The sequence below is a fragment of the Saccopteryx leptura genome, chromosome 8 (assembly GCF_036850995.1).
Source record: "Saccopteryx leptura isolate mSacLep1 chromosome 8, mSacLep1_pri_phased_curated, whole genome shotgun sequence".
Classification (NCBI taxonomy): Eukaryota; Metazoa; Chordata; class Mammalia; order Chiroptera; family Emballonuridae; genus Saccopteryx; species Saccopteryx leptura.
Window position 1 is genome coordinate 70,471,744 of NC_089510.1, and position 15,855 is coordinate 70,487,598.

At 43.6% G+C, this 15,855-nt stretch overlaps 1 protein-coding gene across 14 annotated transcripts in view; it reads left to right on the forward strand.

Annotated features, from left to right (window-relative positions):
* Positions 1 to 15,855, forward strand: part of MCF2L2 (MCF.2 cell line derived transforming sequence-like 2) — a 261,068-nt gene that overhangs the window by 123,293 nt on the left and 121,920 nt on the right. For all 14 annotated transcript variants that reach the window (XR_010746835.1, XM_066347779.1, XM_066347777.1 and 11 more), the window contains one exon: positions 183 to 274. Coding sequence is in view for 13 of the 14 variants with exons in the window: in XM_066347779.1 (XP_066203876.1) it covers positions 183 to 274 (92 nt within the window). In the remaining variant the exon portion in view is untranslated. The remainder of the gene's footprint in view (positions 1 to 182; positions 275 to 15,855) is intronic.

Consider the following 15,855-nt stretch of genomic DNA (forward strand, 5'->3'; position numbering starts at 1 on the left):
AGGACCCTTTTGCTTCTCTCCTTTACCTCCAAGTTCACCCCCCTCAGAAATCACCCTAGCACTCAGTTTAGCTTGGTTAATCATCTGCTCCAGCACAGTCCAGCTGCTTCAAGTCAGGCTAAGTGCTGAATTATTTGTAAGCCAAATTGCCATATTAATGGCAGGTTTCTTTGTCTCTTTAGTTCCTGCTCGGAAAACATCTGAGGAATCTTATGTAGAGACAACTTTGAACTCCCTGGAAAAGGAAGATGACAAGACTAAATGTGAAGACAAGGTAAGATCGCCTTTCTTTTACCACTAGAAGTTTCTGTCATGAGAGACTATTGCTGCCACAATTATCGATAAATCAAGTTCCTGTGTTTCATACCTGTCATCAGCTCCAGAAAATCTGCCCATAAAAGCATGTAGCATGGACTAATGCTCCCTAGAGCGAAGGTTTGTAGGATTTCTTCCTTTTCTTTCTTCTTAATTGCAGCTAGATATGAAAAATTGTTTGGTCGTGTATGTAATTATTGATAGCGATTGTTGTATTGAAGGAAGTAATTTTATCTATTCCTATAATCTGACTTCATATTTAAAATTGGTAGAAGAGTGTACAGTTTTTGTATAAAAAGCACATAAAAATGCAGTTTTCAAGCACACACACACACACACACACAGTGCATGTATAACTGGTGGACTCTGAGTAAGCGCTATGGGTTGTGCCAATGTCATTTTCTTGGTTTTAATGTTATACTCTATTAGTGTAAGATGTTAACATGGGAGGAGGCTGGGGGAAGGGTACATAGGACTTCTCTGTATGTTTCTTTGTAACCTCATATAAATCTATTATTATTTCCAAAAAAAAGCTTTGAAATCAGCCAGACCTGGATTTAGGCAACATAACCTGTCTAAACCTTAGTTTTCGTCTGTAAAAATGGGGATAAGAACAGCTACCCTCTGAAACTATTTTTAAATTTATTTATTGATTTTTAGAGAGAGAGAGAAAGAGAGGAGAGAGAGTAGTTGCTTCATTGCTTAGTTATTCATTGATTGCTTTCTGTATGTGCCTTGATTGGGTGAGCCCAGGGTTTCAGACCAGTGACCTCAGCGTTCCAGGTCGATACTCCATCCATTGCACCACCACAGGCCAGGGCCCCCTGAAGCTGTTTTGAGCATCAAATGAAAATTTGAAAATTACCAAGCACTGTATATAACTGTAAAGTAACATTATATTTAAAAACCCAAATAAAATGCACTGTGAATTTATGTTGCTGCATAGCAACCCCAGAGAGGCCCCTTTCTCCTGCCTCACTGAAAATTGAGTACCTGGCTGCCTGAGCGGGCCTCTAACCACTGTGGGCTCAGATCTGCTTTATTAAAGTTCAGCTCTATTAGCAATGCCTAATGTGTCTGAGGATAGGGCCTCATGGGGACTCTGCGGACCGTTAAGGAGTCGGGCAGGAAGCTGACATTAAGCTTTTCTTCGTGGAGGGAAGAAGTAATTTTGTAGTCATCCCGCTGTATCTGGGCAGATTAGGACATGGTCGTTGCTGTTTCGGATTCCCCAGGGACGGAGGCACTGCACCACCGTGTCCTCCAGGGGCAGGAAACAGTCTGCAGTCTTATAAGCCTGGAATAAACATTTTTTAAAAAGCATTTTTTGGAAATGGGTAAGCATAATTAAACTTCACCTGACTTGACATCCAAAGACTGTGGAATCATTTAAATGAGATTAAAAAAGAAAAAGGGTTGTTTTCAAACTGACCATCTCCCTACCCTTTTGTATCCTGGACTTCAGAGAATGTCATCTTTGAAGGTGAAGGCTGTGTCAAGTGCACTGGTGCCCAGTCCAGACCCCGAACTCAAGCTGTTGCCACTGACTGACACACTTTATAAAAATGCCATGGGGTTATTAGTATGTGGAGGTTCTCTCTCTCTGTCTCTCTCTCTCTCTCTCTCTCTCTCTCTTTTAATTAAGTGAGAGGCACAGAGGCAGAGACAGACTCCCGCATGTGCCCTGACCGGGATCCACCTGGCAGGCCCCCACCAGGTGATGCTCTGCCCATCTGGACCATTGCTTCGATGCTCAGCAACAAAGCTATGTTAGCTCCTGAGGCGAGGCAGGCCATGGAGCCATCCTCAGCGCCCAGGGCTAACTTTTGCTCAAACCATTCAAGCCATGGCTGCAGGAGGGGAGGAGAGAGCGAGAACTAGAGAGAGACAGAGGGGGGGGATGGAGTGGAGAAGCAGATGATTGCTTCTTCTGTGTGTCCTGACCAGGAATCGAACCTGGGACTTCCACATGCCAGGCCAAAGCTCTACCGCTGAGCCAACCGGTCAGGGCTGGAGGTTCTCATATATGGGAATTTAGCCTGACCAGTGGTGGCGCAGTGGATGACGCATCAACCTGGAACGCTGAGGTTGCAGGTTCCAAACCCTGGGCTTGCCCCATCAAGGCACATACAAGACGCAACTATGAGCTGATGTTTCCTGCTCCTCCCCTCCTTCCTCTCTCTCTCTATCCTCTCTAAAAATCAATACATAAGATCTTTTTTTAAAAAAGAATTAAAATTAGACTGAATTATTTCAATGATTGTGAACAATAAAATCAAGTGCTATTGTTTTATTTGTTGTAAAAAAAAAGGAAATATAGTTAGTAAACATAAAGAACTTTTCCTCAGGGAAGACCTTAAGGTATTAAAAATGTTTCCATAAGCTGCGTTTATTATTTACTCCTGTCTTGCATGTTGGTAAAAATAGACAATGCAGGAGCAAAGGTGGGAATGAAAAATGTTGGGTAAAATCCAAGAAGCCCTGACAACCAGACCTTTGGTTTCTTCCTTCTGCTGCTATTTAATTCAGACTCCAAGACCGTCCTAAGAGGCTGGGTCCCTCTGTGTTAGGTAGGTCACCAACAGAACAGGTACCTTTAAGTAGACACAAGTGTGTATTACAGTCATCCTTCTGTGCTGCTGGGTTTTTTCCCCTTAGCGTTGCATTGTTTGTTTACTGAAGGGCTTCACACAGCAACGCATAAGTTAACTGTCAAAGTGGGGGTTTGGGGGGAAGCTGCCAAAATTCCTATTTGGTAACAGAAGCTGCTCAGACTTCTGCTTCAAATACCAAGGCTTTGAGAAGCAGTGTGAGAAGAAAAGAATGCATACAGTTGTGAACAATATGACTAGAAAGTATGAGGATTTATGTATTAAATCCCCAAATTCTAGACTTAGAAAATCAATTTAGGATCAATAAATGCTAAAGTATTTCCCAAGGTGGGTAGTATAGCATCATTCCAAAACATGCAAGAAAACCAGAAAGAAAAGGCAGGTTAGAAAAAAAAAAATTTAGATTTTTGTCTGCGTGGTCCCTATGTCACTGAACCCAAGGGGTTTGCTGGTTGGGGCGTTCCCTTCAGGAACAAGACAGGGCTGTCACAGTAGTTGTATTTACTTATACCAAGTGAAGGAGATGGGAGATTCATGTCTAAAGCTCTTTTTCCTTGAAGGGCCTTTAGCCAATGCTCATATACACTAGCCAATGATTTTGATTTCTTCTTTGCAGTTGGCTGTACTCATCTGGTGGAGTTCTTGTCAACCTCAGACTACATTTTTAAATCATAGCAGACTTTCTCTCTTTTTATGGCTCCAATCCAATGAAATAATCTTGGTTTTATTTAGTTTTCAGTAATTCTAGTGTATTTGGCCTCTGTTACCATACCTTTGATAAAATTTCTGAAATCACACTGGCTAATACAACATCTTTTTTTTTTCTTTTTTTTTGTCAATGAGATGCTGAGGACATGTGGCATTAATTTTTTCCTTATCCTTCAGAGGAAGAGAAGCAGTGGAGTCTTAGTAAAACAGCTCATAGATAAGACCAGTAACTCCTCCCATATAACCCCAAGCGTATATCTTTACAGCATTAGGCACAGACAGGCCCCACACCCCACAGCCACACCTGTGTCACAGCCTCACTGGTCCCAGATCGTCTCCACTGGAAACCGGGAGCTCACCTCGTGTCCCCCTCAGAGAAGCAGGTGCGGCCTGTCTGATGGGAAGCTCCTTGTTGTTCAGGGAACTGCCGGGGTGCCACTCCCATTCCCCATCACGAGTTCCATCCTGGCTGCAGGTGTCTCAGAATGGACACTCCCTGGACGGAAGCAGGGCGGGGGGGGGGGGGGAGAAGCTTATGTGTGGTTAGTTAGTAAACGCTGAAACCTGAGGAGGCAAAGAAGCTGCACTTAGAAAACGATGACTCCCAAACCCACAGTAGACTCCCAGCTTGGAGCAAGGCTGCCTTGGACAAGACAGGCAGTTTCCTATTATTGGCATGTTTGTTATATTTATAAATAAGTGTTTAATTTCTTTAAGGGACATACATAGCTCCTTTTAATCCGGTTCTGATTTTTTTGTTGTTGTTGTTGTTATTTTTGTATTTTTCTGAAGCTGGAAACGGGGAGAGACAGTCAGACAGACTCCCGCATGCGCCCCACCGGGATCCACCCTGCACGCCCACCAAGGGCGACGCTCTGCCCATCAGGGGGCGATGCTCTGCCCCTCCGGGGCGTCACTCTGCCGTGACCAGAGCCACTCTAGCGCCTGGGGCAGAGGCCAAGGAGCCATCCCCAGCGCCCGGGCCATCTTTGCTCCAGTGGAGCCTTGGCTGCGGGAGGGGAAGAGAGAGACAGAGAGGAAGGAGGGGGTGGGGGTGGAGAAGCAAATGGGCGCTTCTCCTATGTGCCCTGGCCGGGAATCGAACCCAGGTCCCCCGCACGCCAGGCCGACGCTCTACCGCTGAACCAACCGGTCAGGGCCTTAATCTAGTTCTGGAGAATGCACTCAAAGGAGCTGAATTCAGGGACTGAATTTGAATTTCTCATAGCCAGCACATTTACATATAAGACAAACAAAGCAAACGCACAAAGAATACTGGAGTTAGACATCCAGGCCAGAGACTGTCACCAAAAGATGTCTTGGATTGTCCTGCAGGCATTCCGTAACCCTCCAGAGTCCTGGAGACAGTTCCTGCTGACCAACTGGAAACCAAGTGCACACCAGAACTGAAGCCGCCTTTCCAACAACCCTATACCCAACACAGGAATAGAACACTGATTACAGTGACCACAGGGGCTGACCTACCCACCTCCCTTCCGAAGCGCTGAGCAAACAGGTTCAAGTGGCCACTCCACTTCACTGTGAGGAGAGTTAGCACCAAACGGGAGTCTCCTGAAGAGCAGGCCCTCATTCAGAGGGGACGCAGGGGAGGAAGCCTCAAGGAGCTGCTGCTGCCGAGTGCTCGCCAAGCGCCCACACCATGCCAAGAGGGAGTCACATAGAGTTCCGTCTGAGCTGCCGAATTTGTTACCCAACTCAGGAGGTTTGCCACTTAAGGTGTTCTATTCAAGAACAAAAGGTGTTAGAAGGTAGTTGTATTTACTTGCAGCAAGTAAAGGAGACAGGAGATTCATATCCAAAGCTCTGTCTCCCTTGAAGGGTGGTTTCTGCGCCATTGCTTCTGTATACAGTTTAATCAGTTACATGTTGATTTCTTCTTTGCAGTTGGTTACACTTATCTGGTTGAGAGTTTGTCAGGCTCATCCTATTTGCAGCTGGTCTGCAAAATATGGTGCTACATTTTAACATTTCGCAAGAATAGCATTTAGTAAGAATGGCCCAGACCTTGAGACTCTTGTCCTATCTAACAGACAGGTTATTAAGAGGGAAACAATTAGTCAACGAACATGAAGAACAGTCACTGCTGCTTATGTTGTGTGGCCACTGTCCAGGACAGTGACCAAGATGGAGAGAATATGCATCGAACTCCAGGTGACAACTCTGACATCTTTTTGGCTTTTGGCCTAGAAGATGAAGTGAAACTACAGCCAGTCTAGGAGAGGTAATCATAGCGTTGTGATAAATGCCCCCCACCCCCTGTCCTTAAGACTAAATGCTCACAGAAAAACAAAAAGCTATAAACCAAAACCGTTCATGATTGCTACTAGAGTCACCAGTACTCATTGCCTGCAACAAAAGACGGTTTTGTCATCAGAGAGCTCATTTTCAACCCATCTTCCTGGCACAGTGAGCCTTATGATCCTCGGCAAACTAAACATGACAAAGTTGCCAAGAGGGCCGTGCATGGGGCTCAGGCATGGTCTGAGAAGCCCAGTGGTGAAATGAGATTTGCGGTGGTTGCTGGCAGCAGTGATGTGGGACTTCCTGCCCTGCCCTTCACCGGCTGGAAGCTGAGAGCGTGACTCATGGGCTGCTTTCCCCAGCTGCTCACATCACAGCCTCTGTGAGCTGGAAAGAAGCCAGAGGCTGCTGAGAGAGCTCTTTTCCTGAATGAACCTCTGAGGGAAGTACTACTGGCTGTGAGCACCAACAGCAGTATTCATGGGCACCTATTAAAGTGATTTAAAGTAGCAGAGGCCTTTTCAGGCTTCTGAACGAACAGCCTCTTTCAGAAAATTTTACAGATACAAAAAAAGCCAAGGCTGGAAGGGAATGGAGAGGTGAAGGAACAGTTGCTAACACTGAGTGAGGGCCAGACATTGTTCCACGTGCTGTAGGGACCTGATTTCATCGCAAGCCCTCAGCACCTTGTGAAGAAGACTCTGTGTGTCCCTTGTTTTATCCCTGAGAAGTTAAGTGAGTTTCCCCAAGGCTTATACAAGAAGTAAATGGCAGCACTGGGTTTGAAACTAGCCATTCTACCTGATTACTTACCTTATCTGCCTGATTACTTACCTAATCTACTTAACTAGCAGTTTGCTTAATCTCTCATACGCTACATTTTCTCTTCTGCAAAATGAGTGTATAAAAGTAACCTCACAGCCGTGGCCAGGTAGTTCAGTTGGTGGGAGCATTGTTCTGATGTGCCAGGGTTGTAGGTTTGATCTCTGGTCAGGATGCATACAAGGGTCAGCCAATGAATGCATGGATGAGTAGAACAGCAAATTAATGTTTCTCTCTCTATCTCCTTTCCTCTCCCTCGAAAAATGAATATAAATTTTTTTTTTAAATTAGAAAGTGGCCTTGGCCAGCTGGCTCAGTGAATGAAGTGTTGGCCCAGCATGTGGACATCCCGGGTTTGATTCACAGTCAGGGCACACATGAGAAGTGACCACCTGCTTCTCTTTATCCCCTCCTCCCCCTTCATTCTCTCTTCCCCTCTTGCAGCCAGTGGTTGATTGGATTTGAATGTCAGCCCTGGGTGCTGATAAGAGCTTAGTTGGTCCAAGCATCAGCCTCAGGTGCTGAGGATAGCTCGGTTGATTCGAGCATCAGCCCCAGATGACGGTTGCTGGGTGGATCCTGGTCGGAGTACATGCAGATCTATCTCTGTCTCCCCTCCTCTCACTTAAAAAAAACATTAAAAAGTAATCTCACAGGTGGCTTATTAAGTGAGAAATATGTGGAAAGCACCTAGCATGATGCCTGCTATCAAGCAGATTCTTAATAGTTTTAGTTTCCCATTGAGTCCAGTATTTATAGATAGAATGTTCTATATAAAAGAAGAAAAGAAGAGGGAAAGAGGACAGAGGGAAAGGGGATGATAGGATGGGATCAGAAAAGGTAAAGAGATTGGTGAAATTATACACACATAATACAACGTTATAGAGAGCAGAGAAGCTAATCCTGGAGGGAAAGGGGGAGGGTGTTGTGGGGAGGGGGGAGTGGGGGATGTTGCGGGGAACACAGGGGAGGGGGATGCATTCAGGGGGACACTAGAATCTATGTAAACACAATAAATTAAATTTTTTTAAAAAGAACAATAAAAGAGGTACACAAAGCTAAGAAGAAAAGGAGCTGAAGGAAGGTCAGATTCCAGTCTTACATTCAATAACTTCCTAATTTCAAGTATATATCTTTTTGCCAAATGGTAACAGATTAAGAGCCAAATTCAGTTCCTTGTTTTCTCACTCCTTTGAATCCTACAAGCTTTCATTCATCTTTATAATTCTCAACAAGAGAACTGTAGGAACTATAAGTACATTTCAATGTTCACATTCTATGATGTGTGAAGTCTAGCTATTCTTAGAGCTAATAAGAGATTCAGAGAATCTACCACATTCTTGAGCCAGCCCTCAACCAAGCTCTCTGAGGAATTTATAGAATGAAGATTCTCAAAGTTTCCCATGGATTGCAGCCCTGAGGAGTTTATAAATAATGCAAATTCTCAGGCTCCATCCTCAGAGATTCTGATTCGGGAAGTCTGGGGTAGGGTTCAAGAATCTAAATTTGTAACTTGCACATTTGGTGGCAAGAATACAAATATTGATCGACTTATGTCCTATGCAACTTACGGCCATTCGACTTTATGACCACAATCACTAGCCACAACTGCTCTGTGTCTGGCAGCGCAAGCGTTGCCCAGCTGGGCGTACGACAGTGTGGACCAGCTTCCGGCAGCACTACCATCTCCGCATGCACCATTTCAACTGTTATCCCAGACTCGGTACAGCAGTTTGTGTTTTGTGTCTTGGATATTTTTCATCAAACCCCTCCCAAGATGTCTACCAAGAGGAAATTGTCTTTGCAAATATTAAACCATTTGTACTGGTAATGCAGTGTTTTACTTAAATCTGACGAATGTAAAAATAAGAAACAAAATGGTGTAGAGATGATACAAATTGCATAAAATGAACAAAGAAAATTATATTTAACAATAATGAAAGAAAATTATGATAATATATGACTTAAAGATTTTTATAACATCATTTCACAGTACTGTACATATAACCTACTCAACTTACGACCAAATTGTGTCAGAACCAATCGTGGTCATAAGTCGAGCACTAGCTGTACAAGGTGGTACAAGGGCCGTGCTTTGGTCACATTGGCCTACAGGCTACATTCATTGGCCATGAAGACTTGGGATGAAAGTGAACTCATTAAAGTGGATATGAATTTCTTAGGCTAAGATAGAATGCAAAATTTTGAGGCACAAGAGTGTGATTATATTAATCTATGAGATGTATTTTCACTGAGGACCTTAAAAGAAAAAAAGTAAGACCACTGTTTGCTTTGTTCATTGACCAATAAAAAATTGACATGACTGAAATTTTTGATAGGTCCAATTTGGGTAGCTTATTCAGCTCAATTTATATATAACAGAGCAATGCTCTGGGTCATATGGAAACAACTCTAACATGGGGCCTAAAGTCAGGAAACTTACAAGTTTCATGGAGGAAACAACATTTTTTCAATAATTATAATGAAACAAAATGACATACCTCCAGAAAAATGAATATAACATGTTAAAGGGTAGTTTATAACAAATATATTTGAAATGTTTTTAGGAAGTGACAGTTGAACTTAACTTTTAAGAATAAATACAACTTTGATGCTTGACCAGGTGGTGGTGCAGTGGATAGAGAATTGGTGTGGGACACTGAGGACTCAGGTTCAAAACCCCAAGGTCACTGGCTTGAATGTGGGATTGCTGGCTTGAGACCAAAGGTCACTGGCTTGAGCAAGGGGTCACTGGCTCAGCTGTAGCCCCCCAGTCAAGACACGTATGAGAAAGCAATCAATGAACAAATAAGGTGCTGCAATGAATTGATGCTTCTCATCTCTTTCTTTCTGTCTGTCCCTCTCTCCTACAATAAATAAATAAATAAATATTAATACATACATACAGTCTGACCTGTGGTGGCACAGTGGATAAAGCGTCGACCTGGAAATGCTGAGGTCGCTGGTTCAAAACCCTGGGCTTGCCTGGTCAAGGCACATATGGGAGTTGATGCTTCCAGCTCCTCCCCCACTTCTCTCTCTCTGTCTCTCCTCTCTGTCTCTCCCTCTCCTCTCTAAAATGAATAAATATAAAATTTTAAAAAAAATTAAATTAAATTAAAAAAAAAAAAAAGATGACTCCCACTTTAAAAAAAGAAAAATACATACATACAACTTTGAAAGGTGGATAAGATCAAGTAGATTCCAGGAAGGGGAAGGATATGAAGTCTCAGATGTCTGAAGGGGCATAGGCTATTCTGGGAATGGTTTTGTTACAGAACAAAGGAAACGACTTTCAAAGGACAAAGACGCTCAGACAGCGCGCTGGAGGAAGAGGATTTATTTGCCGGTGGTGGAGCACCATGACCCAATAGGCACCAAGACTCTAGCTCCCCGAAGTTGACTGTTTTGAGTCTCATATACCTTTACAGCTTTCATATGAGAGGAGCCTGATCTTTTTGTCTGCAGACCTATGTGTCCCTTATATCTCCAGGAGGAGAGGGGCATGAGGGGGAGGTTTAGACTGTTTGTTTCAGGAAGTAGATAAAGAAACAGCATGGATGTGGGTTGTTACTTTTTAAACTCCTTCAGGCCCTTCCATCCTCAATTTGACAAAGCTGGGAAGATAGACCAAACGCAGGCTGCTAAAGGCTTTGGTTAGTGGTTGTTGCAAGGGAGGGCAGCTAAGTTTTAGAAAGATAGCTCTGGTAAGCAATGAAGAATCGATTAGATGAAGGTAGGCAGACTGACCAGCCCCCCACACTTGTAGGTGAGTGTTGAGAGCCTACTAATGGCAGTTTCAAAAAGGGAGATGGGCAGGGTTCATACCCATTGATCCAGATGTTCTCCCTAGTTCCTAGAACACACTAGATGGTCAGAGAAATGTCAGTGTGAGAAATTTCCAAAGCTGAAGAAATTTTTTGAGTTTATTTGAGCCAAACTGATAATTGCCAGGAAGCAAAATCTCAGGGGATTGAGAAAATGCTCCAGAAAATGGCAGTTTTATCACTGATTTTTTAAAAAATTATTACTGATATTAGAGAGAGATGGAGGGAGAGAGAATAAGAGACAGAAACATCACTCTGTTTCTGTATGTGCCCTGACTGGGAACTGAACCCACAACCTTTGCTTATTGGGACAATGTTCTAACCAACCAAGCTATCAAGCTAGGGCTTTACCATTTATTTTATACATCAGAATCAAAGGGGAAGGCATAAGGGGATCACATGACATTCATAGGTGATAGATTAGGGAGAAGAAGAGAAAGCAAAGCGGAGAAATCTCTGGGGTTGGGTAAAAAGTAAAAGAAATAGTTCTTTTACACGGGTGGGTATAGGATAGTTAACAATTAACATGATAATAATAACAATGGGGATCTGTGGTCTCTGCTCGGGAGCAGTGGTTGTGCTTTGAGGGGTCTGGAAAAAAGGAGATTATTTTGATATTCCAAAGGTATCTTTTCAAGTATGTTATTTTAGATGCAAAAAGACAACAGGCTCAGTTAAGGTGAAGATTGACCTTTGTTAAGAAAAAATACTACTCTAGGACATGACTACCCACCATGAACTGCTTTTACTTAGAAAGTTTTAATTTCAGACCATCCTATGTGGTTACTTTAGGTCTCCGGGTTTATGAGGCTGCCATGCAGGCCTCCTTTGAGTTTGTCAGGTTTAGTCTGTGGCCCCTTTAACATCCACAGAAATTTGACAAATGAAGTAGTAGATCAAGGCCATGGTCAGATAATTTGGTTGATTAGAGCATCGCCCCAATGCACAGAGGTTGCTGGTTCAGTTCCTAGTGTTAGAGTTGCAATTAAATGAGACTCATGGAGACAAAATACCTCGGCAAGGCAACTTTAATAACTTCTGCAGAAGGGCGTTCTGCCCCTAGTGAAAGCCAGCCAGCATGTGCGTGGGCTGGGTATTGAGTTGTTTTATTAATAAATCCTAACACAGGCCCGAAGCTGGGTCTTCCCCATTGGCTGGGGTGGTGACCCTACAATCTTACTCTTTCTTGACTGGCTAGTTTAAATGACTGTGTAAAGAGGAAAGGGAGAGGTGGGGATAGCATTAACTTTGGGGAATTGTTGCCAAAAACCAGATGAGGGGGATTGAGGAATGTTGGAAGATACAGGATGGGGAGGGTTGAAGAAAAATCGCTGTTGAAGGAAAGAACAGAGGTAAATAAGTTACTTTCCTGCACTAGTGAGGGCATATACGGGAACAGATCCGTGTTTCTGCCTGTCTCTTCCTCTCTCTCTAAAATTGATAAATTAAAAAAAAATTAAAACAGAGTATATCAGCTTGGCCTGTGGTGGCGCAGTGCATAAAGCACTGACCTGGAATGCCGAGGTCACCAGTTTACAGCCCTGGGCTTGCCGGATCAAGGCACATATGACAACCAATCAAAAAACAACTCAAGTGAAACAACTGTGAGTTGATATTTCTCACGCTCCCCCCACTCTGTAAAAATTAATAAATAAAATCTTTAAAAAACAACAACAACAAAAGTAGATCAAGGCAGAGAAGAAGGGAGAGATTTAATAATGAAGGAAAGAAAGATATTGAAGATAACTGAGGTTTTCACTTGGGATTCCTCAGTGGGTGAATTTGTTAACCAATATAGAGTACTCAGGAAGAACAGTAGAAGGTGAGGTCTTAGGAAGGCTGGGTCCAGTATTTGTAGTTTTATAGATCTGTAGCAGCAACCAGCACCCTCTCTTCCGGTTGGCTGGGCTAACTCTGCCCCACGGGCTGTACCCCTCCCCACAGCAATGAGAGTCGACCCATTAGCTTTGATGTCACGTGGAACTCATTTGTGAATTAGGTTAAAAACCAGATTAGTCTAGTAAAGCACTTTTCAAACTTGTGATTTTATTTAGATATTAAAATTTACAGACGTGCCTGACCTGTGGTGGCGCAGTGGATAAAGCGTCGACCTGGAATGCTGAGGTCGCCGGTTCGAAACCTGCACTTGTCTGGTCAAGGCACATATGGGAGTTGATGCTTCTTGCTCCTCCCTTCTCTCTCTCTATCTCTCTCCTCTCTAAAATGAATCAATAAAAAAATTAAATAAATAAAATAAAAAATTTTAAAATTTACAGACGTATAAAAATTAAGTTACTTTGACATTTATGCATTGAGGTTAAAAATGACATGAAATGAAACAGCCTAAGAAAATTCACAATGTATGGATTATTTCTCCCAAGTGTTGGGAGAAATATAAACAAAATATTATAAATAGTGTTTAAAATATTCATCCAGTCCTGGCTGGTTGGCTCAGTGGTAGAGCATCGGCCTGGCATGTGGACGTCCAGGTTCGATTACCAGTCAGGGCACACAGGAGAAGCAACCATCTGCTTCTCCACTCCTCCTTCTCCCTTTTCTCTCTCTCTCTCTCTTTTTCTCTCTCTCTCTCTTCCCATCCCACAGTTATGGCGTGATTGGTTCAAGCAAGTTGGCGCCGGGTACTGAGGATGGCTTCATGGCCTCACCTCAGGTACTAAAATAGCTTGGCTGCTGAGCAACAGAGCAATGGCCCCAGATGGGCAGAGCATCACCTGGTAGGGGGCGTGCTGGGTGGATCCCAGTCAGGGTGCATGAAGGAGTCTGTCTCTCTGCCTCCCCACCTCTCACTTAATAAAAAAAAAAAAAATTTAACGAATATTCATCCAGCCTGTAAAAATCAATTTAACTGACAAAAGCATTGAACTAATCACTAACAATGCTAGCTGGGAAAGTTAAGATTATGGGTAAGAGATCCTGGAAAAATTTTGAAATATGCAAAGTTTGCATGTGGGACCCATCCCCCTATTTTTTTCTAATTATTTCCCATTTCCACAAAGCCCCAGGACCACTCAGGCCTGTCTCCTTAAACCTGCTCTTCTTCTCCAAAGGTCACCAGTCTATAAAATGTCCTAAAACCTTCCTCTCCCCACCCCACCCTTTTGAAAGCCCCAACCCAGTACAGCTGAAAGTCTGACTGAGCTGGTTCACAGCAGTGCATGGACAGTGAGTGATTGACAGCCCCTTAACCCTCCAAATATGTACTTGCCATTTTAAAAAGGAGCTGCCCTACTATCCAAAGGGGTCTTTAGCAATGGTTTCTTCAGGTGGTGTCGACAAGAAGGAAAAGATGAGATGTGCTGGAAAGGGTAGTGAGATGGAGCAAAAAGGGCAGACCAGCCAGCCAGGAATCTGCTCCCAGGGTAGATGCTCAGTTCTTGTTTTTCAAAAGTTCTTCCACCACTACATTTCAAGAATAAAAAAGTAAAATAGGGAGATTTCCCCCGTTTCCCCAGCAGTTCCGGCGATGGAGAGGCAGAGGCAGAGCCAGCTCTTCCCGGGCTGATGGTTTCGCCCTGGACCGTGTCTCTCAGACCAGCCTGGACTGAGGCCAGAGAGGACCACTCTACGGAGAGGCTGCCTTTCCTTCTTTTCCACTGTCTTTATCTGCGCCCCACCACTCTGCTTGCTCAGCGATTCTTTCCTACTCTTTATTTTCTTGGCTTTTCATTATTTACAATGCCAGAAAATGCTTACCTTAAACATTTCCTGGAATGATCACTCTTTCATACTTAAATGGTTCAACCACTTACCTGTTTTACCTTTTCTCAGAATGAGGTCTAATAGCTTTTTTAAAAATTATTATTATTATTATTATTATTATTATTTAGAGAGATAGGAAGGAAGAGAGAGAGAGGGAGGAGAGAGATGAGAAACATCAACTTGTAGTTGCTTCACTTCAGTTGTTCATTGATTGCTTCTCATACCTGCCTTAATGGGGTGGGGGTTGGGGCACGCAAACCGAGCCAGTAGCCCCTTGCTTAAGCCAGCAACTCTGGGCTTGAACCAGTGACCTTGGGCTCAAGCCAGCGACCTTGGGCTCAAGCCAGCGACCTTGGGCTCAAGCCAGTAACCTTGGGCTCAAGACAGTGACCTTAGGATCAAGCCAGCGACCTTGGGATCACGTTGATGATCCCATGCTCAATACCAGCAACCCCGCACTCATGCTGGGGACCTCAGGGTTTCAAACCAGGGATCTCAGCATTCGGGATCAATGCTCTATCCAGTGCGCCACCACTGGTCAGGCTAATAGGTCCCTCTTTTAAGATGTGTAATAATATAATAAGTAATACTTTCCCCTTAAATTACCAGATACCATTGCTTTAAAAGAGTTGGAACTGAAATTGCTTTCCAAGTATCCCTAAGATCATAAAATGAAATCACTTAACTTTAAGGAAAACTAATATGATTCAGTTCAAATGCTGGGGAAGAAAAAATAATTTTTAATAGTCAATTGAAAATTAGCTATTAAAGAATATAAGTACTTTAAAAAAGTTGATTAATACTTTTAAAAAGATATATTCTTCAGGGAGATTCAACCTTTTTTTAAAATAAAATTTCTTCAGGCTAGGCACTTAGTCTGTTTTCTCAATTTTGAAACATGTCTTTCTTCAAAATATAGGGGACCCAAACCAATTAGATGATGTGTTTGTTGAGGAGACATAGGCAGTCACGTGAAAGATGCTCCCAGAGAGCTGGTTGGTGTCCCCTTGAACCAGGAGGGCTGGGGTGCCGATGAACGGAGGGGGGGTGTCGGGGCCACAGCAGCTGCAGCTGGCCTGCTTTTGCTGCCACCCTTTTCCTTCAGAATAAAATGAATGTAAGGGGGTGGGGCTTTCCACCTGATTGGCCCCCCAATAGGGTAGTTTATGGGTTGGTTCCCTTGGAAAGCACCAGCTGGCTGAGCAGATTCCGGCTTTAGGATGTCCTAAGGACAACTCCAAGTCAGGTGACTGAGGGGACACAGGCTGTGATTTCACAAGGAAGTTGTTGCTCTGCTTTAAAGAGCACCATTTTAGGGAGTACTTTCTCAGTCCCCTGATATTTTGCTTCCTGGCAATTGTCATCAGTTTGGCTCAAATAAACTCATAAAAATTCCTTTAAAAAAAAAAATACAGGCCTGACCAGGTGGTGGCGCAGTGGATAGAGCGTCGGACTGGGATGCGGAAGAACCCAGGTTCGAGACCCCAGGCTCATCTGGCTTGAGCAAAAAGCTCACTAGCTTGGACCCAAGGTCACTGGCTCGAGCAAGGGGTTACTCAGTCTGCTGAAGGCCCGTGGTCATGGCACAT